General features: G+C 42.3%; 2 protein-coding genes across 6 annotated transcripts in view; both read left to right on the forward strand.

Moving 5' to 3' along the window:
* The first annotated feature begins 831 nt into the window (after positions 1-831).
* LOC110533334 (V-type proton ATPase subunit e 1) lies at positions 832-5,018 on the forward strand. The gene is made up of 3 exons (XM_021617446.2): positions 832-1,392; positions 1,639-1,686; positions 3,987-5,018. Exons 1-3 carry the CDS (start codon positions 1,298-1,300, stop codon positions 4,078-4,080), a joined length of 237 nt encoding a protein of 78 aa, XP_021473121.1. The 5' UTR covers positions 832-1,297; the 3' UTR covers positions 4,081-5,018.
* A 177-nt stretch (positions 5,019-5,195) lies between these two features.
* The window catches only part of crebrf (creb3 regulatory factor), a 28,433-nt gene continuing 9,951 nt past the window's right edge, over positions 5,196-23,677 (forward strand). Inside the window, exons 1-8 of one of the 5 annotated variants that reach the window (XM_021617442.2) lie at positions 5,196-5,586; positions 15,385-15,486; positions 17,142-17,267; positions 19,256-20,480; positions 21,195-21,389; positions 21,765-21,954; positions 23,204-23,277; positions 23,489-23,611. In XM_021617442.2, coding sequence (XP_021473117.2) covers positions 5,572-5,586; positions 15,385-15,486; positions 17,142-17,267; positions 19,256-20,480; positions 21,195-21,389; positions 21,765-21,954; positions 23,204-23,277; positions 23,489-23,611 — 2,050 coding nt within the window. In that variant the 5' untranslated portion in view covers positions 5,196-5,571. Of the gene's footprint in view, positions 5,587-15,296; positions 15,487-17,141; positions 17,268-19,255; positions 20,496-21,194; positions 21,390-21,764; positions 21,955-23,203; positions 23,278-23,488; positions 23,612-23,677 lie in introns of all 5 variants that reach the window. The other 4 variants (XM_021617441.2, XM_021617443.2, XM_021617444.2 and 1 more) reach the window with 4 other exon arrangements.

A 23,677-nucleotide genomic window follows, 5' to 3' on the forward strand; every position in this document is an offset into this window, starting at 1 on the left:
GATGCCATGGTTGCCCTTAGTTTGAAGATGTAATCCGGAGACAGGTGTTTTCTCCATCTCCTTAGGTATCATACTCTAATTACCCTGTTTTCAAAACTCGGACCTCCAGAAAGTGGAGAGCCACACTTTTGCATTTCTACTACGTGATAAAAATTTTAAAAACAGGTGTTAAACTTGGATTAGCTATACATACTGACCAGCTCAGGCAGAAGTGGGCTATATGGCAGACCAATCCGAACTCATCTCTCGGCATGTCCAGCCCACTCGTTATCTCAGCCAATCATGGCTAGCGGGAAGGTTGCTCACTTTTTCTGTGGCTAAACCAACTAGGCTCATAATTTAACAATTGTATTAATATTTACTGATGGCATACAAGAGCTGGCATTTTACTCTCATGTGGCCTTAACTCAACAGTGCTTGCCACTAGGCAAAATATGTGCTTTGAAACAAAACACAGGTAGGCTACAGTTTGTTAACACGATCTGCTCTGAAATTCGCTCACTGTACATAATTCGAAACAACACTGTACATAACAAAGAAGATCTAAATGCATATTCCCATGAAACTAATTGAGATCAAATGGTTTGCATGCAGATGCTGCATGAATGTTTCACCTGTAAAACTTTAAGAATTATCTTTCACGATTGACAGTGAGAAATGTGTGAGGGGGTGACCACAAAAAAAATGTGTGCGTAAAGTTAAAGTAAAAATAAACACAGAACATGATACAGATCTTTACTGGAGCGGGACGGGGGCAGAACGCGGCGGTTACCTACTGATATGCAGCCTCGGCCTTGTTTCTATGGAATCTTGCTGAAAGGTTGCCAGTAATGGGCAAGCAACGTAAACAGAAATGGTACCGTATATCTGTCTTTAAACTATGGGCACCTTCGATAGATAACTAGCAGAAATAGTTTGGTGCTTCTGTTTTTCATCACTGGTTATTTGGACAAATCACGAATTCGCAGCTGTTCGCGTCACTCAAATTTCGGAAGCGGAGGGGACATTCGGTCCATGGACTGGCCCGTAACTTTGAAACGGAGAGGGTGGAGCTCAAACGTAATACTTGTTACTGCATTCATTTTGTTACGCACTTCTACAATGTATCAACAATAGGCTACATTATGCATCGCGATTCTTGACGTAGGCGCTTCATCATGTGACCTGATTTACCGATATGCTACTAAAGTTCTGTAGTTCTCATGGACTTCTCGTGAATTTAGTCTAATGTAGTAGGCATTAAACAGTAAACGGTTTTTAAATCAAAATTCTTAAATCAACAATCATAAGACGCAACATGGCTTTTGCCATTCCTATGGTTATAGTTACACTGTTTTGGGGATTTGTTGGAGGGGTGGTACCATGGTTTATTCCGAAGGGACCAAACAGAGGGTGAGTATTGCGGGACAGAATTCATTTTCTACTGTGCAGGAAATGTGAAAGAGATGAGAATGAAAAATAATCCTGGCTGTCGGATTTTGTTTATCGATATTATATCACAAAAAGTTAATGAAATGTATAAGCAAATTACGTTTTTGTTATGGCCCACTCTTTGATGGTGTGGCTTTTAAACTTTAGAAAAATAACATGTTTATTCCATTGCATTACTGTATGAATAGCCATATCTGCTTCTCACAGGGTCGTCATTACCATGCTAGTATTGACTGCAGTTTGCTGTTACTTGTTGTAAGTATCACGATTTTTGTTTTATTCCTTGTGAAATGTATAGATGTTTTGCTATACAGCACAGGCTTCATTCAACTTGTTTGCTCTTTTTTTTTAATCGACAGAGCAGTGTAGTCACGCGCGTCAGCCAGGCTAGTGACCTCTGAGCTAGCTAGTGACAGGCAAACACACATACCTACTTATTAACAACATTTAAGGAAGTTTATTTTAAAATTATTCATAAATATTATCCTGCCAACCACTAGAAGTAAAAAATATATATATAAAAAAAACATGCATTCAAATTGTACTTTTTGTAATGACTATCCAGAAACAGTGTTGCATCTTTTTTGGCATTGTATTCATTTTTTTACCCTTTATTTAACTAGGCAAGTCAGTTAAGAACAAATTCTTATTTTCAATGACGGCCTAGGAACAGTGGGTTAACTGCCTGTTCAGGGACAGAACGACAGATTTGTACCTTGTCAGCTCGGGGGTTTGAACTTGCAACCTTCCAGTTACTAGTCCAACACCATAACCACTAGGCTACCCTGTGGCAATACATCAGTAGATTTATAATTGTACACATTTATGAAGATTTTACACTATTATGGAGAGATGTACTGCTTGTATTCTTTACTTATGATAGAAATAAGTTGAAACAATTTTATGTAATTAATTTCATTATTCTTTTGGCCAAATTTCATATTCACAAATGTAATTTACAAACAAAACACCACATTTTCTTACCTTGCAAAAATAAATTGAACTATATTTTAAGACAATGAAATACTCTGCCAACAAAAAAAGCTGTTGTGATGAAGGAATGTGATATTGTACCCCCTAATCCCGCCCCTAGCCCAAATGTCCTTTGTATATTCTTTATATATACTTGTGTTCCTCATGTACTTTTTGTATTGATTTGTTGTTAATAAAAATATATATTTAAAAAATTAAAAACATTGTGACATCCATGCATATTGTTCCACCGGTAGGGGGCAGTAAATACAAGGCATCGTGTGCATTTATTGGTTCCTTAGCTCTGCCAAGAATGTGAAAGAAACAGAATACCCTTTTGTATTTAAGTGTGTGAGAAACCAGTGTGATTCACACGAGGATCAAATTGGTGAACTTTGACCTGAAAAACTGGGAGAAGTTGCAAGGAGCTCAATAAGCCACGTCTTTGTTACAAATCCACTGTCTTTAATTGGGGCTCTGTTCAAGTATTTATGAATCTTCTGTTCACTTTGTCTATTTTGCCTGTATTCACATTTTACAGATAGCACCACTTAAAGGGGCAATCTGTAGTTCAAACTATTTACAAAGCGGTCAGTCCACCACTGTTTCTGTAAACAGCTGAGGGACAGGGCTAGAGAAATGTAACCACGCTCAAATTAATAGACAGCTATGGATACAAGATATAACAAGTGTCGTTTTAATCATGTTTTGAGGCTATAAATTGTTTGTTTACAATTACATTGTTTTCAAACAACAGAGGAAAACAAGCTTATTTTGGGTTCTGGGTTAGAAAGTTAAACAAAGCTTGTGAGGCAATTCTAAGTTATATTCTTCAAGAATCAATGGCTATATATCATAAATTTAAAAGTGGGAAAAAAGGATTGCAGATTCTCCCTTCAAACTATGTTGCCTAATGAAACCACTCTTGCCAGTTATCAGTGTTTAATGGATAAGGTATAGGTCTCTGTGCTTCAGAACAAATACCAGAGAGTGGGCTATTAGTTGCTGCCAAATATGACAGCTGGCCTGATTATAGCACAGTCAGATCCATCCAGGCGGACCCAGGAAACAGTCAAAACAAACAGCAAACAGTTACTTGGATTGTCTGCTGCATCTATTTACATAGCGACTCTTTTTGATAAATATTGAGCTTGTGGAGCAGCCTATGCCTGTGTGTTACTGAGCCGTTGTGTTAATGAACCAGCTGACGACTGTAGTTGGCCACAACATTGAAAGCAAATGTACAAAACAAGCACAGTGCATTGTCTCCTCAGTAAAATGTTGGGAATTCATGATGGAGAGAGGTTTGCTGAACAACTCCTTCTTTGTTCTCATTAAACTGTATTTCATTGATCACTCCACAGTACATACTGTTATTGTACGATGCATAATTTCTTCTTTTTTTTTTTACATCATTGGATCTAAAAAACAAAACAATCCACATTCTGGCTTTGTTCAAATTAAAGATGAATTCAACACAAAGATGATAAGAGTGCTTGAAGCAGATGAGGAGAGTGCACAATGAATATGATAATTGAAAGGCTATCATAATGGGTTTTTTTCTCGTCCCTGTTCTTTCACAGCTGGTTGATAGCCATTCTCTCCCAGCTGAATCCACTGTTTGGACCTGCTTTGAGTAATGACACTATTTGGTATCTGCAATTCCACTGGCGCTGACTCTGCCCTCAATGACTGTGAAAGGCCCAGGAGGACCAAGGACAAAGGCATCATAAACCTGTCCATTTAGCTTTTTTAACTTTATATCTGACTCTTGGTTTACCTAAGATAATGGTAATAAATATACTGAAATAGCTTGCAAGATGGAATTCATGATAGCCTGTAAAACGGTCACCAACATCTAGGGAAGCTATATCTATGTAGGAATTTGAAAATGAGGGGGCAAGTGGTTGAGATACACAAAGCACATTGAGTGAAAGTGATTGTTTTATTTCTTACTGCTGAGTAATAGCCTCTTCTATTGATAGGGGGGGGGGCTGGCGGATCTAAGTCCTCCAGACTTTCCCACAAGGCCCTGAGCTCAGACCCTCCCACCAATGGAATCCTTGGCTTTGTTTATATGTATTTTATTAACCACACAGTTACTAAGTGTTTTAGGTTAAATGCGAATGTATGACATAGGATCTTCAGCGATGATCGGATTCACATTACCTTGCTCATCCTATCAGCTTTAAGTGTTTCTCAAAACTTATGTTGTGTTTATTTATCTCACCCAACTTGTCTGTTACAATTAATATTTGAAGGTGCCTCAAAATCCACTTTGTGATTTTGTACTGTATGTACATTTTTGGGGACACAATGTGCCCAAGAATTTCCTGTACAGGCAGTAATGTTGACTAAATGAGTTAACCTAGGCTGTATGTTCCATGTTTATCTTGCCCTGGACAATTTTTTCCAACATAGTAACAATGTCAAATCACAATACATAACAAATAGCATTCTGGCAGATCTAATCAAAGATGGTATTTGTAAACCCTAATGACTTAAGTTTCATGCTTGCACCAAGCAAGTGTAACCTAGAGCCTTTGGAGATACAGTGGGACAAAAAAGTATTTAGTCAGCCACCAATTGTGCAAGTTCTCCCACTTAAAAAGATGAGAGAGGCCTGTAATTTTTATCATAGGTACACTTCAACTATGACAGAAAAATGAGGGGAAAAAAATCCAGAAAATCACATTGTAGGATTTTTAATGAATTTATTTGCAAATTATGGTGGAGAATAAGTAATGTGATTTTCTGGATTTCTTCTTCTCATTTTGTCTGTCATAGTTGAAGTGTACCTATGATGAAAATTACAGGCCTCTCTCATATTTTTAAGTGGGTGTCATAGGTGTATGTATATTACTTCCCTATTTATACAAATGTCTGGATAACTGTATTACAGCATCTGAAGTGTGTGCAATGCTCTGCATTGTGTGCAGTAGTATACTGTAATTTAGGTGCAATGTTTTGGGTCAAGCTTAAAGCTTCAGTGCGATTGGTCAGTGAAGGACCAGGTGACTCGGTAGTCACGCGCTTTCCAACGAACCCGTCAGGAAGAAGAAAAACAAAACAAACGCAAGAGAAAGGCAGCGTGGACTCCATTGAAATTGCTTTGTTATTGCTCAGATAGGAATAAACACGAAGCGAAACACGACACAAAACGTTCATATGGGGTTTCTAAAGGTGAGCTGAACGTTTTTAAAACGATTTGCCAAACTTTGTGGATAATGTTTCTTCGTTGTATGCTTGTTACCTCTTGTCTTGGTTAGCTGGTTATATCGTGCTGCTGTGAGAGGGGCGGGACGGAGGCCATACTGGAGCTAGTTGGTAGGGAACAAGATTGAGCTATTTTCGTGTTAAATCCTGCTGAACTAAAACGTCTTACTTATTTGACAAACCATGTTTTTGTTGTATCACGACAACTGTATATATGTGCATGCACAATGTAGCTCCTTTCAATAGCTTGCATTTTTGTTTACGAAATTATTTTTATTTGTAAGATTGACATTTAGATTTATTTTTGGGGGGGATCATGCGGGTGTTGAAACAAGGTGCTGTGAATCAGGCATTCCCCATTAATGCTTTTTGGGTCAAGTAAAATCAACATCCTCTTAGGGTACACGCCCCCCACCCCCACCATGCTGCTACAGAGCTCGAGAAAAAGATCTAGAACATTCTAGGTAAATTGAGCAAAGAATAAAGACAGCATTTGACAGAGTTTGTTAACAAATTGGCATTTCGGGGATTGAAGGGCGTCAGCTAGTCGGGACGGTTGTCAATGCTTACTTTTGTTCAGTGTCACCGATATATCCACGTCGTGTGTTTATAATATTGACTAACTAGATATGCGTGTTCCCTCAGTAATTTATAAGATGATTACATAGACCTCAGAAAAATGATCTCCTATGCGAATTCTGCCTGTCAAGGGGTCATTTTGCATGTATTTAGTCAGCTATTTAGGCCACAAAAACAATCCTTTTAAATTGCTTGTTGTTTTCAGTCTCAACCTACAATGAAATCTCCTGCTATTGACAGCAAAGCCGACCATTCGTGCATATCTGGAGGCGGGCTATAACTGCGCTTTGACCAATAGGGCTGTTGGATTACGTGGGTGTTGGCCCAGGATAGTAGTAAGTTAGTTTGACGTTGTACTTGTTTGTGTTGGGATCCATGTTGAGTCAGCCTCAAACTATTAATTCAGTTGATTAGTGATTGTATTAGTTTTTTTGCTCACTGCAATCCTGTATTGCAGAGGTATTATGTATTATGCTGTGTAGTTAGATCGTCCATCCTCATCGTGTGTAACGCTAGACATCTAGTCCTATATCTATACTGAACAAAAATATACATGCAACAGGCAACAATTTCAAATATTTTACTAAGTTACAGTTCATATAAGGAAATCAGTCAATTGAAATAAATAAATGAGGCACTATTCTATGGATTTCACATGACTGGGCAGGGGTGCAGCCATGGGTGGGCCTTGGAGGGCTTAGGCCCACCCACTCAGGAGGTTTTTTTTCCCACAAAAGGGCTTTATTTCCAACAGAAATACTGCTCAGTACCCCCCCCCCCCCCCCCGCCCTGCGCAGATGAAGAAGCCGGATGTGGAGGTCCTGGGCTGTTGTGGTTACACTTGGTCTGCGGTTGTGAGGCCGGTTGGACGTACTGCCAAATTCTCTAAAATGACAATGGAGGCAGCTTATGGTAGAGAAATTAACATTCAATTCTCCTGAAACCGCTCTGGTGGACATTCCTCTGCCAGCATGGCAATTGCAGGCATCTGTGGCATTGTGTTCTGTGACAAAACCGCACATTTTAGTGACCTTTTATTATCCCCAGCACAAGGTGCCCCTGTGTAATGATCATGCTGTTTAATTTCAGGGAAATACGATTTTTGTGTGTGGAACATTTCTGGGGTCTTATTTTAACTCATGAAACATGGGACCAACACTTTATATGTTGCGTTTATATTTTTGTTCAGCATAGTTTATCTGAAGACTTAGCCCATTTCTGCTGTAATTCTTTCCTGCATGATCGATTTGCCCCTGTAAACTTAGGGGTGACCAGTGTTGCAAATTTGATGTGGAGTGCTCTGCATGCTGAGAATACCACACACATTCTTGTCTTGACTCTTTGCTCAACATGTCCTCAAAGCAAGGTTGTCATTACCAGCTGTGGTGGTTAGACCAGAAGTATATCCTTCAGAGTACATGAAAGAAAGATGTCTGCCTCAGTGTATTGGATAACTTTGTGATAATAATAACATGGTAATAACTGAGATAATAAAACGGACCTAAACTTCGTTGTTACAGAAATTCAACAATAATCCTGAAGCAGTCCATTTTGTATATTGGTAGTACAGTATCTCAAATGTTGCCAGCCTTGCAGACAAAATCAATGCAATTTAAAACATCTAGGCTATCTAGATGTACACTGAACATTTAATGGTAAACAAACAACCCTTGAAGTTAGGACATTTCTCTGTATTGTCTCTCAGGCGTAGTCAGTTAATTATTATAAGGTTGCTGGTACTGCATTTGCTTCCTGGTTTGTTTTGGTATTGGCCCTAGACCTATAAATATGTTTGCATGATATTGATAGAATTTGCCCGATAATATAAGTTTGCGTGACTCATCTTGCCATGTTTATAGCCTACTTTTCTAATGTAGTTGTAGAGAACATAGCTATTTCTCTGTGTAATTAATTAGCGAATGGAGATGACGACAAATAATTCCTGCTACCACTACCAAATCGGCCTATCACACTTGAGATTATTATCTCTCTGTTATTATATTATAAAGCCAACACACGTGGCAAGGATTCAGTTCAGCACGGAAGCGGAGCTTTTTCTGTAGGACGCTACCTTCAATATTATCAGAATGATATGAAACTTGGATATGCTAGTGATAGATTTTTTTGGTGTGCTGCAAAAGTTGCACAGGAGAGGTCCCTGTGTTTCTAAAATATACCTATGCTGGCCTTTACACCAAGGTTTTTTTTGTTGTTTTTTGTGAAGCATATCAGTTGGTGACGGGGTAGCAATTGATAAAGTAGATTATCACAATATTATCTTTGACGATATTTATATACAATACCAGTCAAAAGTTTGGGCCTACTCATTCCAGGGTTTTTCTTTATTTTTTACTATTTTCTACATTGTAGAATAATAGTGAAGACATCAAACCTATGAAATAAACACATATGGAATCATGTAGTAACCAATAAAGTGTTGAACAAATCAAAATATGTTTTAGATTCCTCAAATTAACCACCTTTTGCCTTGATGACAGCTTTGCACAGGCTTGGCATTTTCTCAACCAGCTTCACCTGGAATGCTTTTCTAACAGTCTTGAAGGAGTTCCCACATATGCTGAGCATTTGTTTGCTGCTTTTACTTCACTCTGCAGTCTAACTCATCACAAACATCTCAATTGGATTGAGGTCGGGGGTGATTGTGGAGGCCAGGTCATCTGATACAGCACTCCATCACTACTCCTTGGTGAAATAGCCCTTACACAGCCTGGATATATGTTGGGTCATTGTCCTGTTGTAAAACAAATGATAGTCCCACTTACCCCATTCCATCTAGTTTGCGCTATCACTGTAGAATGCTGTGGTAGCCATGCTGGTTAAGTATGCCTTGAATCTGACAGTGTCACCAGCAAAGCACCTCCTCCATGCTTCATGGTGGGAACCACATATGCAGAGATCATCCGTTCACCTACTATGCGTCTCACAAAGCCATGGTGGTTGGAACCAAAAATCTCAATTTTGGACTCATCAGACAGACCAAAGGACAGACTAATATCCACTGCTCGTGTTTCTTGGCTCAAGAAAAGTCTCTTCTTATTATTGGTGTCTTTTTGGTTGAGGTTTCTTTGCAGCAATTTGACCAAGAAGGCCTGTTTTCTATTATTGTGTGCATGTAGCTCATTGTTGTCAGGGATCAGAGAAGTTGGGTTAAATGCGGAAGACACATTTCAGTTGAACGTATTCAGTTGTACAACTGACTAGGTATCCCCCTTTCCATGGTTGTAAAGAGTATGTTATTAAAAAGATGTAGGTCCATTATATTTTCTACATGGTTTAAGTTTACAAAGAACCCCCCCACCCCTTTTTAAATGGTCAATTTGCTGGTAGGCTGGTTTAGCCTTAATGTTTTTTGTGTGCTTATGAGTGAGACCCTCCCACCCTGAAGTTGGTACAGGAGTATGACTGTCCTTTGTATCTGTCATTCTTTCCCCACACAATCAGATTGTGAAGTGGGCTCATGTTTCCTAAGGCCTATGGCTTAATGCCTTTCCAATTGTGTTGAGACCTTTGAAGCCAGCTAATGCATAGTGAAGTTTAATGTCCGTCAGGAGCAGCTTGTGACATCCATTGTGACCAATGATATATACAAAACCTAGATTGCTGATGCTATGTATTGGCCAATGAGAGGCTTTGAAGCCACCGGTCGGCCATATTGGTAATCCTCAGCAGCAGTCCTCCATAGGAATGAATGGAATTACACAGTATTTCAATTAAATATTTCAAGGACAAATTAACATGTATTTATGTTTTTTTTTTTTTGGTTTTAGTGGGGACAGTAACATTCATATTTTTAAAATTAAACTTTAAGTAAAATGACTTGCTATATTTTTGATTTGCATGTGCAGCTCACGTAACACAATTTTAAAAAGGATGCTTTAAGGTGTCTGTGATAGAATAAACATGGCAAAAACCAATGTAGACTTTAGTAAATGCATTTCTCTAGCTTCCAAAAGTTATTTTACAACGGTGGGGGGAGTAGTAAAATGGATCAGCGGTGGGGGGGGAGGAGTAGTAAAATGGATCAGCGGTGGGGGGGGAGGAGTAGTAAAATGGATCAGCGGTGGGGGGGGAGGAGTAGTAAAATGGATCAGCGGTGGGGGGGAGGAGTAGTAAAATGGATCAGCGGTGGGGGGGGAGGAGTAGTAAAATGGATCAGCGGTGGGGGGGGGGGAGTAGTAAAATGGATCAGCGGTGGGGGGGGAGGAGTAGTAAAATGGATCAGCGGTGGGGGGGGGGGAGTAGTAAAATGGATCAGCGGTGGGGGGGGAGGAGTAGTAAAATGGATCAGCGGTGGTGGGAGGAGGAGTAGTAAAATGGATCAGCGGTGGGGGGGGAGGAGTAGTAAAATGGATCAGCGGTGGGGGGGGGAGGAGTAGTAAAATGGATCAGCGGTGGGGGGGGAGGAGTAGTAAAATGGATCAGCGGTGCGGGGGGAGGAGTAGTAAAATGGATCAGCGGTGGGGGGGGGGGAGTAGTAAAATGGATCAGCGGTGCGGGGGGAGGAGTAGTAAAATGGATCAGCGGTGGGGGGGGAGGAGTAGTAAAATGGATCAGCGGTGGGGGGGGGAGGAGTAGTAAAATGGATCAGCAGTGGGGGGGAGGAGTAGTAAAATGGATCAGCGGTGGGGGGGGAGGAGTAGTAAAATGGATCAGCGGTGGGGGGGGAGGAGTAGTAAAATGGATCAGCGGTGGGGGGGAGGAGTAGTAAAATGGATCAGCGGTGGGGGGGGAGGAGTAGTAAAATGGATCAGCGGTGGGGGGGGAGGAGTAGTAAAATGGATCAGCGGTGGGGGGGGGAGGAGTAGTAAAATGGATCAGCAGTGGGGGGGGGAGGAGTAGTAAAATGGATCAGCGGTGGGGGGAGGAGGAGTAGTAAAATGGATCAGCGGTGGGGGGGGGAGGAGTAGTAAAATGGATCAGCGGTGGGGGGGGGGGGGAGTAGTAAAATGGATCAGCGGTGGGGGGGGGGGGAGTAGTAAAATGGATCAGCGGTGGGGGGGGGGGAGTAGTAAAATGGATCAGCGGTGGGGGGGGGGGAGTAGTAAAATGGATCAGCGGTGGGGGGGGGGGAGTAGTAAAATGGATCAGCGGTGGGGGGGGGTAGTAGTAAAATGGATCAGCGGTGGGGGGGGGGGAGTAGTAAAATGGATCAGCGGTGGGGGGGGGGATCAGCGGTTGGGGGGGTAGTAGTAAAATGGATCAGCGGTGGGGGGGGGGGGGGGGGGGAGTAGTAAAATGGATCAGCGGTGGGGGGGGGGGGGGGGGGGAGTAGTAAAATGGATCAGCGGTGGCTTCAGAACAGTGCTCCCTGTCTGTCATCTAGTGTATATATAAATAATTGATTGTGACCCATATGTCAGTGCCCATGGTAAACTAACTTGACCTGTCTGCATAGCATACTGAAGAGCCCATAATGCTTTAGTCGTGATCTCCTATTTCAAAATCTTGCGCCAACAAGGCTAAAACATGTAGCCTGCCCTAATCTAGATTGACTACAGTGCTGTCAATATCAGGTGTGGGGCGCACAGTTGTTTATGTCTGAAATCTGCAATTATTTCGGCCTTCCTTTCATCTCTATATTCTGCCGTCAACAGAAACCTATCATCAGAGAAATCTGACTAGGAAGTGAGTGGTCAATCGTAAGCGTAAGAGAGGCCTACTCTGTAGCGTGCATTTTAGAAACTGTTGCAGTAAGGCATCACGCAGTGTGTTTTCAATGTCCAGGGGGATGTTTCTGTGTAGAGAGGACAAGGATATTAAAATGGCAGAGTGCAGTAGCCAGGCTGGCAGGCAGTTTCGCATGGCATCAGCACATTGCAGCAAGGGCTTCCCCACAGTGCCTCCCAAAACACAATCGCCCTCATCTGAGTGGCTCTAACAGGTGTGGTGTATTTTCAGGACCAGGACTGTACTCGCAGCACAATTACTTTTCCTTTGCATACTGACTAGGTATGCGTAACCAGTAACATACTGACTAGGTATGCGTAACCAGTAACATACTGACTAGGTATGCGTAACCAGTAACATACTGACTAGGTATGCGTAACCAGTAACATAATGACTAGCTGTGCGTAACCAGTAACATACTGACTAGGTATGCGTAACCAGTAACATAATGACTAAGTATGTGTAACCAGTAACATACTGACTAGGTATGCGTAACCAGTAACATACTGACTAGGTATGCGTAACCAGTAACATACTGACTAGGTATGCGTAACCAGTAACATACTGACTAGGTATGTGTAACCAGTAACATACTGACTAGGTATGCGTAACCAGTAACATACTGACTAGGTATGTGTAACCAGTAACATACTGACTAGCTGTGCGTAACCAGTAACATACTGACTAGGTATGCGTAACCAGTAACATACTGACTAGGTATGCGTAACCAGTAACATAATGACTAGGTATGCGTAACCAGTAACATACTGACTAGGTATGTGTAACCAGTAACATACTGACTAGCTGTGCGTAACCAGTAACATACTGACTAGGTATGCGTAACCAGTAACATACTGACTAGGTATGCGTAACCAGTAACATAATGACTAGGTATGCGTAACCAGTAACATACTGACTAGGTATGCGTAACCAGTAACATACTGACTAGGTATGCGTAACCAGTAACATACTGACTAGGTATGCGTAACCAGTAACATACTGACTAGGTATGCGTAACCAGTAACATACTGACTAGGTATGCGTAACCAGTAACATACTGACTAGGTATGTGTAACCAGTAACATACTGACTAGGTATGTGTAACCAGTAACATACTGACTAGGTATGTGTAACCAGTAACATACTGACTAGGTATGTGTAACCAGTAACATACTGACTAGGTATGCGTAACCAGTAACATACTGACTAGGTATGCGTAACCAGTAACATACTGACTAGGTATGCGTAACCAGTAACATACTGACTAGGTATGCGTAACCAGTAACATACTGACTAGGTATGCGTAACCAGTAACATAATGACTAGGTATGCGTAACCAGTAACATACTGACTAGGTATGTGTAACCAGTAACATACTGACTAGCTGTGCGTAACCAGTAACATACTGACTAGGTATGCGTAACCAGTAACATACTGACTAGGTATGCGTAACCAGTAACATAATGACTAGGTATGCGTAACCAGTAACATACTGACTAGGTATGCGTAACCAGTAACATACTGACTAGGTATGCGTAACCAGTAACATACTGACTAGGTATGCGTAACCAGTAACATACTGACTAGGTATGCGTAACCAGTAACATACTGACTAGGTATGCGTAACCAGTAACATACTGACTAGGTATGTGTAACCAGTAACATACTGACTAGGTATGTGTAACCAGTAACATACTGACTAGGTATGTGTAACCAGTAACATACTGACTAGGTATGCGTAACCAGTAACATACTGACTAGGTATGCGTAACCAGTAACATACTGACTAGGTATGCGTAACCAGTAACATACTGACTAGGTATGCGTAACCAGTAACATACTGACTAGGTATGCGTAACCAGTAACATACTGACTAGGTATGTGTAACCAGTAACATACTGACTAGGTATGTGTAACCAGTAACATACTGACTAGGTATGTGTAACCAATAACATACTGACTAGCTGTGCGTAACCAGTAACATACTGACTAGGTATGCGTAACCAGTAACATACTGACTAGGTATGCGTAACCAGTAACATACTGACTAGGTATGCGTAACCAGTAACATACTGACTAGGTATGCGTAACCAGTAACATACTGACTAGGTATGCATAACCAGTAACATACTGACTAGGTATGCGTAACCAGTAACATACTGACTAGGCATGCGTAACCAGTAACATACTGACTAGGTATGCGTAACCAGTAACATACTGACTAGGTATGCGTAACCAGTAACATACTGACTAGGTATGCGTAACCAGTAACATACTGACTAGGTATGCGTAACCAGTAACATACTGACTAGGTATGCGTAACCAGTAACATACTGACTAGGTATGCGTAACCAGTAACATACTGACTAGGTATGCGTAACCAGTAACATACTGACTAGGTATGCGTAACCAGTAACATACTGACTAGGTATGCGTAACCAGTAACATACTGACTAGGTATGCGTAACCAGTAACATACTGACTAGGTATGCGTAACCAGTAACATACTGACTAGCTATGCGTAACCAGTAACATACTGACTAGGTATGCGTAACTAGTTTCAGCCAGTGCTACTGCTCTACTTTGCAGGCTCTGCTGCCGTGTCTGTGTGTCTCTGTGTGATGCTGTGGCAGGCAGAGAGAAGAGGAGGTGGTGTTTTTCTGTTGGTGTTTTTCCTCTGCGGGCAAAAGCTGCTGTGTGAAAAGCAGACAGGGGTGATAAGAAGCTCATTTGACTGAGTTGGCAAACCAGGTGGAAAATGTCATCCACCACTAGAGGAGCTGGGTTGTTTTGCTCTGTGTCACAGCTGGCCAGCACAGTGCCCTCCCTCCCCAGCATATTTCTCATGATTTGTTATGCAAACGGGGTCCAGTGACTCTGCTCCCTCTCTGTGTGACTCTTCGTTGGCAGCGGGGAATGGTAGCTAGCTAGAGTCGTTTTAAAAATAGCCTAGACACAGTGTTTATTCAATGCTCATTCTGTCTCGCATCAAACTAATCTGCCGTCTGCAGGGAGGGCTCCCAGTGTATTTTCTGGATCTGAAATGCTGCAATCGGACAATGTCTGCAACTTTGCTCGGCTTCGACTGTCTCTTTTACAAACATGGAAGCCCCCCCCCCCCAGTCTTGCACTGAGTGTAACCAACACAGTCATGAGTTAAGATATATCACACTAGAGTTGATAGAAGTAGGCTATGTGTTCTGATTTAAATGAACAGCCGGTCTTGACAGTCGCTCTCCGAAGCCGTGTTTGACGATCTGCACAGAATCTCAGCTTGCAGGCTAAGTGACAGTATTATGTGTTTTTGGCGTATAGGAGTGTAGGCGGGGAAGTGGGAAAATGTGCAAACATATGTAATATCTTACTAATTGAACCCTTCCATTGCCCCCTGTGTTCTCATCTCTCTCCAGACGCCAGGCATCAGACGAGAACTAGACTTCCATGAGTTCACAGAGTTTTCCACAATAAAGAAGACTCTTTTTGTTACTTAACTCATAGATTTTTCTACTGTCGGTTGACATCATCCGAAGACGACTGGGACACGAGGTGGAGGAAACATTCACAATAAGGAACAGAGATCGGTGCTCGGCGATGCCTCAGGTAACGGAAGGGTTAGGGTTCTTTAGACGTGGTCCAGCTTTAGCCAGTTGTCTCTCTATAGTCTTGCAATTGACCAACTTCTGAAGTGAAAACAACTAGGTTGCTGGACAGTTAATGGACAGTCTGTAGCTTAAAACTGACAGACCTCAGTCTAGTTGCCCTGCAATTACAATGTTGATGATATAGCTAAAAAAAGTATTTGATACAGCTGTCAGTGAACAGACAGCCTATGGCGATTTCCCACGTCCATGGGAACATCCCCCTTTTTATCCAGGCTGTCCCAACCCCACAAATGTTGTTTGTTCACTGTTACTCTCCATGCTTAACTAAATGTTAAAGGGGCAATCTGCAATTGGTGCATCCATTAATTCAAATTTTAAATAATTAATTAATTAAAATGTACTTTTAAGTTCATTTTATATATATACCCATTTGATTCTTACAGAATGTAACTTATATTGTAATTGCCTCATGACCTTAGTTTAAAACAGGTAGCTTCTTTAAACTACAACTATACTGAACAAAAATATAAATGCAACATGGAACAATTTCAAAGATTTAACTGAGTTACAGTTCATATAAGGAAATCAGTCAATTGAAATAAATAAATGTGGCCCTAATCTATGGATTTCACATGACAGGGTCGCAGCCATGGGAGGGCATAGGTTTGCAGCCATGGGAGGGCATATGCCCACCCACTTGGCAGCCAGGCCCAGCCAATCAGAATTAGTTTGCCCCCACAAAAGGGCTTTATTACATACAGGAATGCTCCTCAGCAACCCCACCCTCCCTTCTCAGACGATCCTTCAGGTGAAGAAGCCAGATGTAGAGGTCCTGCCTATTGTGGTAAACATTCAATTAACATTCAGTTCCCTGGCAACAGTCTGCGGTTGTGATGCCGGTTTGACATACTGCCAAATTCTCTAAAATGACGTTGGAGGCGGCTTTATGGTAGGGAAATGTAACATTAAATTCCCTGGCAACAGCTCTGGTGGACATTCCTGCAGTTAGCATGCCAATGGCACTAACCACTAGGCTACCCTGCCGCCCCAGGGTTGGACTAGTAACCGGAAGGTTGCAAGTTCAAACCCCCGAGCTGACAAGGTACAAATCTGTCGTTCTGCCCCTGAACAGGCAGTTAACCCACTGTTCCTAGGCCGTCATTGAAAATAAGAATTTGTTCTTAACTGACTTGCCTGGTTAAATAAAGGTAAAAAAAAATTTTTGACAAATAAAAAATAAAAATTTTTTTAAAAAAAACTCTCCCTCAACTTGATACATCTGTGGCATTGTGTTGTGTGACCAAGCTGCACGTTTTAGCGTGGCCTTTTATTGTCCCCAGCACATGGTTGATATGCCACACTTGTCAGGTAGATGGATTAACCTGGCAAATGAGAAATGCTCACTCACTAAACCAATTTGTGCACAGAAATACGCTTTTTGTGCATGTGGAGCATTTTTGGGATGTTTTATTTCAGCTCATGAAACATGGGACCAACACTTTTACATGTTGCATTTTTATTTTTGTTCAGTATAATTATCTCTGTTCACTCTGAAATGGAAAAGCGGTATTTAAATATGTTCTTCAGAGTATTATAACAGGACAACAGGAATTGCAACAGGTTGAATAGTTTGGAATGTTTATTTCCCCTTAGCCCGGCATCAGTGGAATGGATCTTCCCTTTGGGGATTTCTTTCAAAATTATACTTTTGCTGATCAGGCGCTGACCAGCACGGACCTGTTGGCGAGTAACACAGACCCAGACTTCATGTACGAACTGGTAAGTGTTCTCCGTGCAGAGGAGCCTCCGGGCAGGATCACAGCTTACAGATGATAGAAAGAATGATAGTAAAAAGCTTTGGCGCACCTTAAATGACATTTTGGGCAAAAAGGCAAACTCAGCTCCATCATTCATTGAATCAGATGGCTCATTCATACAAAACCCACTGATATTGCCAACTACTTTTTCATTGGCAAGTTTAGCAAATTTAGGCATGACATGCCAGCAACGTACGCCGAACCTACACATCCAAGTATAAATGACCAAATTATTAGAGACGAGCATTGTCATTTTGAGTTCCGTAAAGTGAGTGTGGAAGAGGTGAAAAAATTATTGTTGTCTATCAACAATGACAAGCAAAAGTCATTCCGCTACCCAAGAATTCCGCTGTCCCCTTTACTGGCTCAAATAGCCGACCAATGAGTCTGTTACCAACTCTTAGTAAACTTTTGGAAAAAATGGTGTTTGACCAGATACAATGCTATTATACAGTAAACAAATTGACAACAGACTTTTAGCACCCTTATAGGGGAGGACACAGCACTTACAGAAATGACTGCTATATTGTGGATAAAGAGTTACCTAACAGAACACAGAGGGATGTTCTTTAATGGAAGCCTCAAACATAATCCAGGTTGAAGTAGGAATTCCCCAGGGCAGCTGTCAAGGCCCCTTACTATTTTCAATCTTTACTAACGACTTTGAGTAAAGCCAGTGTCAGCTACTACAGCGACTGAAATTACTTCAACACCTAACAAAGAGATGTAGTTATTTTCAGAATGGGTGGCAAGAAATGTTAGTCCTAAATATTTCATTTAAAAGCATTGTATTTGGGACAAATCATTCACTGAACCCTAAACCCCAACAAAATCTTATAATAATGTGGAAATTGAGCTAGTTGAGGTGACTCAACTGCTAGGAGTAACCCTGGATTGTAAACGGTCATGGTCAAAACACATTGATACAACAGTAGCTAAAATAGAGAGAAGTCTGTCCATAATAAAGCGCTACTCTGCCTTCTTTACAACACTATCAACAAGGCATGACCTACAGGCCTGAGTTTTGTCTCACCTAGACTACTGTACAGTTGTGTGGTCAGGTGCCACAAAGAGGGACTTAGGAAAATTACAATTGGCTCAGAACATGGCAGCACGGCTGGCCCTTAATGTACACCGGGAGCTAACATTAATAATATGCATGTCAATCTCTCATGGCTCAAAGTGGAGGAGAGATTGACTTCATCACTACTTGTTTTTGTAAGAAATGTTGACAAGCTGAATGCACCGAGCTGTCTGTTTAAACTGCTAGCACAAGACATACCACCAGAGTTCTCTTCACAATCCCCCAAGTCCAGAACATACTATGGGAGGCGCACAGTACTACATAGAAATCAAATTTTATTTGTTGCATACACATATTAAGCTGAAGTTATTGCAGGTGTAGTGAAATGTTTTTAAAATACTTGACTACATGGAATTCCACATCAGGTAACTGAAGCAAACAGTAGAATGAGATGAAAATACACCTTATGGAACAGCGGGGACTGTGAAGAGACACACACACACACACACACACACACACACCGGTACAGACACCCACATACTTACACACACCAATGCACACGTACATTGTAATATTGTTGTATGGTGGTATTATACATTTTGTATTGTAGTAATGTTATCTGATGTACTGTTTATCTTTTGTTTTTATGTGTTATGTAAGTGTCTTAATGTGTTTGGACCCCAGGAAGAGTAGCTGCTGTCTTGGCAACAGCTAATGGGGATCCATAATAAATACACACAGAGAGACAGGACAGGTGGTGTAGTAGAGAACACAACACGTCATGTCAATACAATTAAAAAATTATAAAATAAAAAACCTTTATTTACACAGAATATTGTTGATTGAAGATGGTTGCATACTTATCACAGGAAATAATGTAAATTCTATGCACTATTTTCATCTCTGTACTTTCTTTTCCTCCCCAGGACAGAGAAATGACTGCTTGCCTAAGTCCTAGAGTTGATCACTTCACGGTGGGGGACTGCAAGGAGATGGAGTGTGGGGAGCACCTCATGGAGCTGGTGGACAGCGACCCGGCCTACAGCTCGAACTTTGAGCAGTGGGATACGTACTGGGAGGACCTGACCAAGTACACCCGTTTCACCAGCTGTGACATCTGGGGCACCAAGGAGGCAGGCCTGGATGACTTCTCCAGCCCTTACCAAGATGAGGAGGTGATTGCCCGGACCCCCACCTTGGCTCAGCTCAACAGCGAGGACTCGCAGCCCCCTGTGTGTGACACACTCTACCACCCTGATCTGCTGATAGGGGGCCAGAAGCAGCACACCTCCCTCCACCCACTCTCCCTGAGCAAGAAGACAGCCGCCCGCCCGGGCCCCTCCTCCTCCTGCTCCAACCTGGTCAAGAACCCCCTGGGCGACTTTGCCAAGGGTTCCCAGAAGGCCACCTGGCCTGTCCCCTCCAGCACAGAGACAATGTCCAAGGCCCAGGGAACCAGCAAGATGGCCACCCTGGGCTACCACTGCAATGACTACGTGCGCAAGGCAAAGGTTCGCATCAGCATGCCCCACCGGCCCCTAGTCGACATGCCCATGGCCTCCCATCAGGTTGAGGCTGAAAACCACTTCACATACAGCAGCAAGCCCCCAGAGCTGGCCACCACATCTGGCTGTGCTGCCCCTGTGGCTGCTCCTGCTACTGCAGCCTCCGCCTCTGCCTCCGCCAGCACCCTGGCCTATGAGAAGACGGTAGAGCTGCCTCGCCGGGAGATGCCACCCGCCTCAGTGGGCACGTCTGGCGCTGTGCCCCCTATGCTCCACTACCCTGTAGCTGGGGCTGGGGCCAGCGAGACCCTGGTGACTGCCAGTGGGACTGACCCAGTCTCTGACAAGAAGAAGGAGGAGGAGCACAACTACTCCCTGTTCCTAACCCGAGCCAGGCTGGCCGGGAAAGCCCTCACTGAGGAGGAGGAGGAAGAGGTTGAAGAGGAGGAGGAGGAAGAGGAGGAGGTGGGGGAGGACGAAGAGGATGCTGAGGGGGTGGAGCTGGATGAAGATCTCGATGAAGATCATGATGAGGGTTTTGGCAGCGAGCATGAGCTCTCTGAGAATGATGATGAGGAAGATGAGGAGGACGATGATTATGAGGGGGATAAAGATGATGACATGAGCGACGCCTTCTCCGAGCCAGGTAGCCATATATCAGGTAGACATTCACCTTTTTTGAGACTCACATTGGCCCCGAGCCCAAGCATGTACCTTTATAGCAACCATTTTGTTTTTCCATGTGAAGTGAGGTTGGAGTTGCTGCAGGTGCTCTCTTCAGACCGGCAGTTTATTACAAATGTCAGCTCCCTGTAATAGTAATGATCCCTTAGAGTTCTGGATGGGAATATCTTTGTAGCTGCAGAGTCCCACAGAAAGGAAATATGTGATTGGTGAACTTATTCCCTGTTGGGAGTCCCTGGCCTGGCCCATTGTGGTCCAGTGAGTCAGGATTATAAATGGATCTTGAGAATGGGGTCATGTTTCTGCTTTGGGTGGGTGTTAGTGTGACCCTGGCCGTGCTCTGAGATGGAACAGTATAATCAAGGGTTTATTTAAGCTGTTTTATACGTGGAAGGCTCTCTGATCGACTGACCCTCTGCCATTTTCTCATCCTCGCTCTCTCCGTCTTCATCTCTCTCCGTCTTCATCTCTCTCCGTCTTCATCTCTCTCCGTCTTCATCTCTCTCCGTCTTCATCTCTCTCCGTCTTCATCTCTCTCCGTCTTCATCTCTCTCCGTCTTCATCTCTCTACCCTCACCCTTATCTCCCTTACTAATATTTTCTCTCTGGTCCTTCTTTCTCTCAATTGTGTCTCGCTCTCCCCCTCCCTCCCTCCCTTCCTTCCTGTTGTGATCAGGATGTGACAATGACGCGGTGGAGGACGTGAAGGGGCTGACGGCAGGGATCTCCAGGAAGAGGGGCAAGCGCCGCTACTTCTGGGAGTACAGCGAGCAGCTCACCCCCTCCAAGCAGGAATGCTTGCTCAAGCCCTCTGAGTGGGACAGGGAGACCCTGCCTAGCAACATGTACCAGAGGAATGGCCCACACCACGGTGAGACACACTTTATCATAAACACACACATCTGGTAAGTGGTGACATGTACAAGCACACACCACAAGCACACACCACAAAATATCTATTGCACTACAATCATGTGAAGAAGTATGAATTCCCGCATTTACACATGCACTCGATGGAAGCCACACTCTTCATAGTTCATCGATTACAGTAGATCACATCATACAGTACATTCTACCCTGATAATGTATGTAGGTTACAAATGTAACATTGTTGTTCCATTATTTATAGTGTACATTTTGGGTTTTTTAATGAATCCATTTGAGATACAAATGTGTCTGACTGTCCCTGCTGACTAAGGGACATGTCTCAGTGGTTAACTGGCTCGGTGATTGGCTGTGTGAACAGGGAAGTACACTCTGAAGAAGTCTCGGCGGACAGATGTGGAGGACTTGACCCCTAACCCTCGCAAGCTGCTGCAGATCGGGAACGAGCTGCGTAAGCTCAACAAAGTGATCAGTGATCTGACCCCGGTCAGCGAGCTGCCCCTCACAGCCCGCCCACGCTCCCGCAAGGAGAAGAACAAACTGGCATCCAGGTACTGGATACTCACCTTGAAACCCTGTTCAACTCTTGTTCCCCAGAACCTTCTCTTTCTGCTTTGTTACAGTTAACTTTGATACACGCTACTACTACTACTACTACTATTATCACTGCTACTACTACTACTACTATCACTACTACTACTACTACTACTAGTACTGTCACTACTACTATTAGTACTACTATCACTACTACTACTATTAGTACTACTATCACTACTACTACTACTACTACTACTAGTACTGTCACTACTACTATTAGTACTACTATCACTACTACTACTATTAGTACTACTATCACTACTATTACTACTAGTACTAATATCACTACTACTAGTACTGCTATCACTACTACTACTGCTATCACTACTACTACTACTGCTATCACTACTACTACTACTAGTACTGCTATCACTACTACTAGTACTGCTATCACTACTACTACTACTACTACTAGTACTGCTATCACTACTACTACTACTACTAGTACTGCTATCACTACTACTAGTACTGCTATCACTACTACTACTAGTACTGCTATCACTACTACTACTAGTACTGCTATCACTACTACTACTAGTACTGCTATCACTACTAGTACTAGTACTGCTATCACTACTAGTACTAGTACTGCTATCACTACTAGTACTAGTACTGCTATCACTACTAGTACTAGTACTGCTATCACTACTAGTACTACTAGTACTGCTATCACTACTAGTACTACTAGTACTGCTATCACTACTACTATTAGTACTGCTATCACTACTAGTACTACTAGTACTGCTATCACTACTAGTACTACTAGTACTGCTATCACTACTACTATTGCTATCACTACTACTATTGCTATCACTACTACTATTCGTACTACTATTGCTGCTGCTACTAGTGCTAACGCTGCTAGTACTATCACTGCTAATGCTATCACTGCTAATGCTAACACTGCTAGTACTATCACTGCTAATGCTAACACTGCTAGTACTATCACTACTACTAATACTACTACTGCTACTATTACTACTAATGTCACTACTACTGATACTATTACTACTAATGTCACTACTACTGATACTATTACTACTAATGTCACTACTACTGATACTATTACTACTAATGTCACTACTACTACTAATGTCACTGCTACTATTACTACTAATGTCACTACTACTACTAATGTCACTACATAAGGGGTGTTCTTGTTATATGTATACCTTTACACAAGCTGTTTGTCTCTCTGTTCAGGGCCTGTCGACTGAAGAAGAAAGCTCAGTATGAGGCCAACAAAGTCAAGCTGTGGGGTCTGGGCACAGAATACGGTATGTTGATCACTTATGTTGAAAATTCCCTCTTGATTTCCATTTACTACATTGTGCGATTGGTAGACTGTCAATTGTCCTTCTGTATAATGTGTGATTTAGGGAAGGAAGTTTATTATGTTTTGTGTTTGTAAATAGCTTTATTGCCAATCTCTTTCTCTCTAAAAAAAAAAAAAAATGTACATTGCCCTTGTTTTATTGTTTGTTCCAGATCGGCTTCTGTTTGTCATCAACACCATAAAGGAAGAAATAGTGAACAGAGTGCAGGATATCTGCGACGACAAGGGAACTAGCATGGCTGAAACTCTGGACAAACTCATCCAAGAGACCCTTGGTAAGATGATGATGTGTTTTTCGTAAGTAGCAACAGAAATATAGTTTTGAGCCCAAACACAGTTTA

This window comes from Oncorhynchus mykiss, chromosome 10, assembly GCF_013265735.2.
Source record: "Oncorhynchus mykiss isolate Arlee chromosome 10, USDA_OmykA_1.1, whole genome shotgun sequence".
Taxonomy (NCBI): Eukaryota; Metazoa; Chordata; class Actinopteri; order Salmoniformes; family Salmonidae; genus Oncorhynchus; species Oncorhynchus mykiss.

Coding starts and splice junctions, on each gene's coding strand:
- LOC110533334 (XM_021617446.2), top strand. CDS start 1,298: ATGGCTTTTGCCATTCCTATGGTTATAGTTACACTGTTTTGGGGATTT. Junction 1,393..1,638: donor CCGAAGGGACCAAACAGAGG/GTGAGTATTGCG, acceptor TGCTTCTCACAG/GGTCGTCATTACCATGCTAG. Junction 1,687..3,986: donor GCAGTTTGCTGTTACTTGTT/GTAAGTATCACG, acceptor GTTCTTTCACAG/CTGGTTGATAGCCATTCTCT.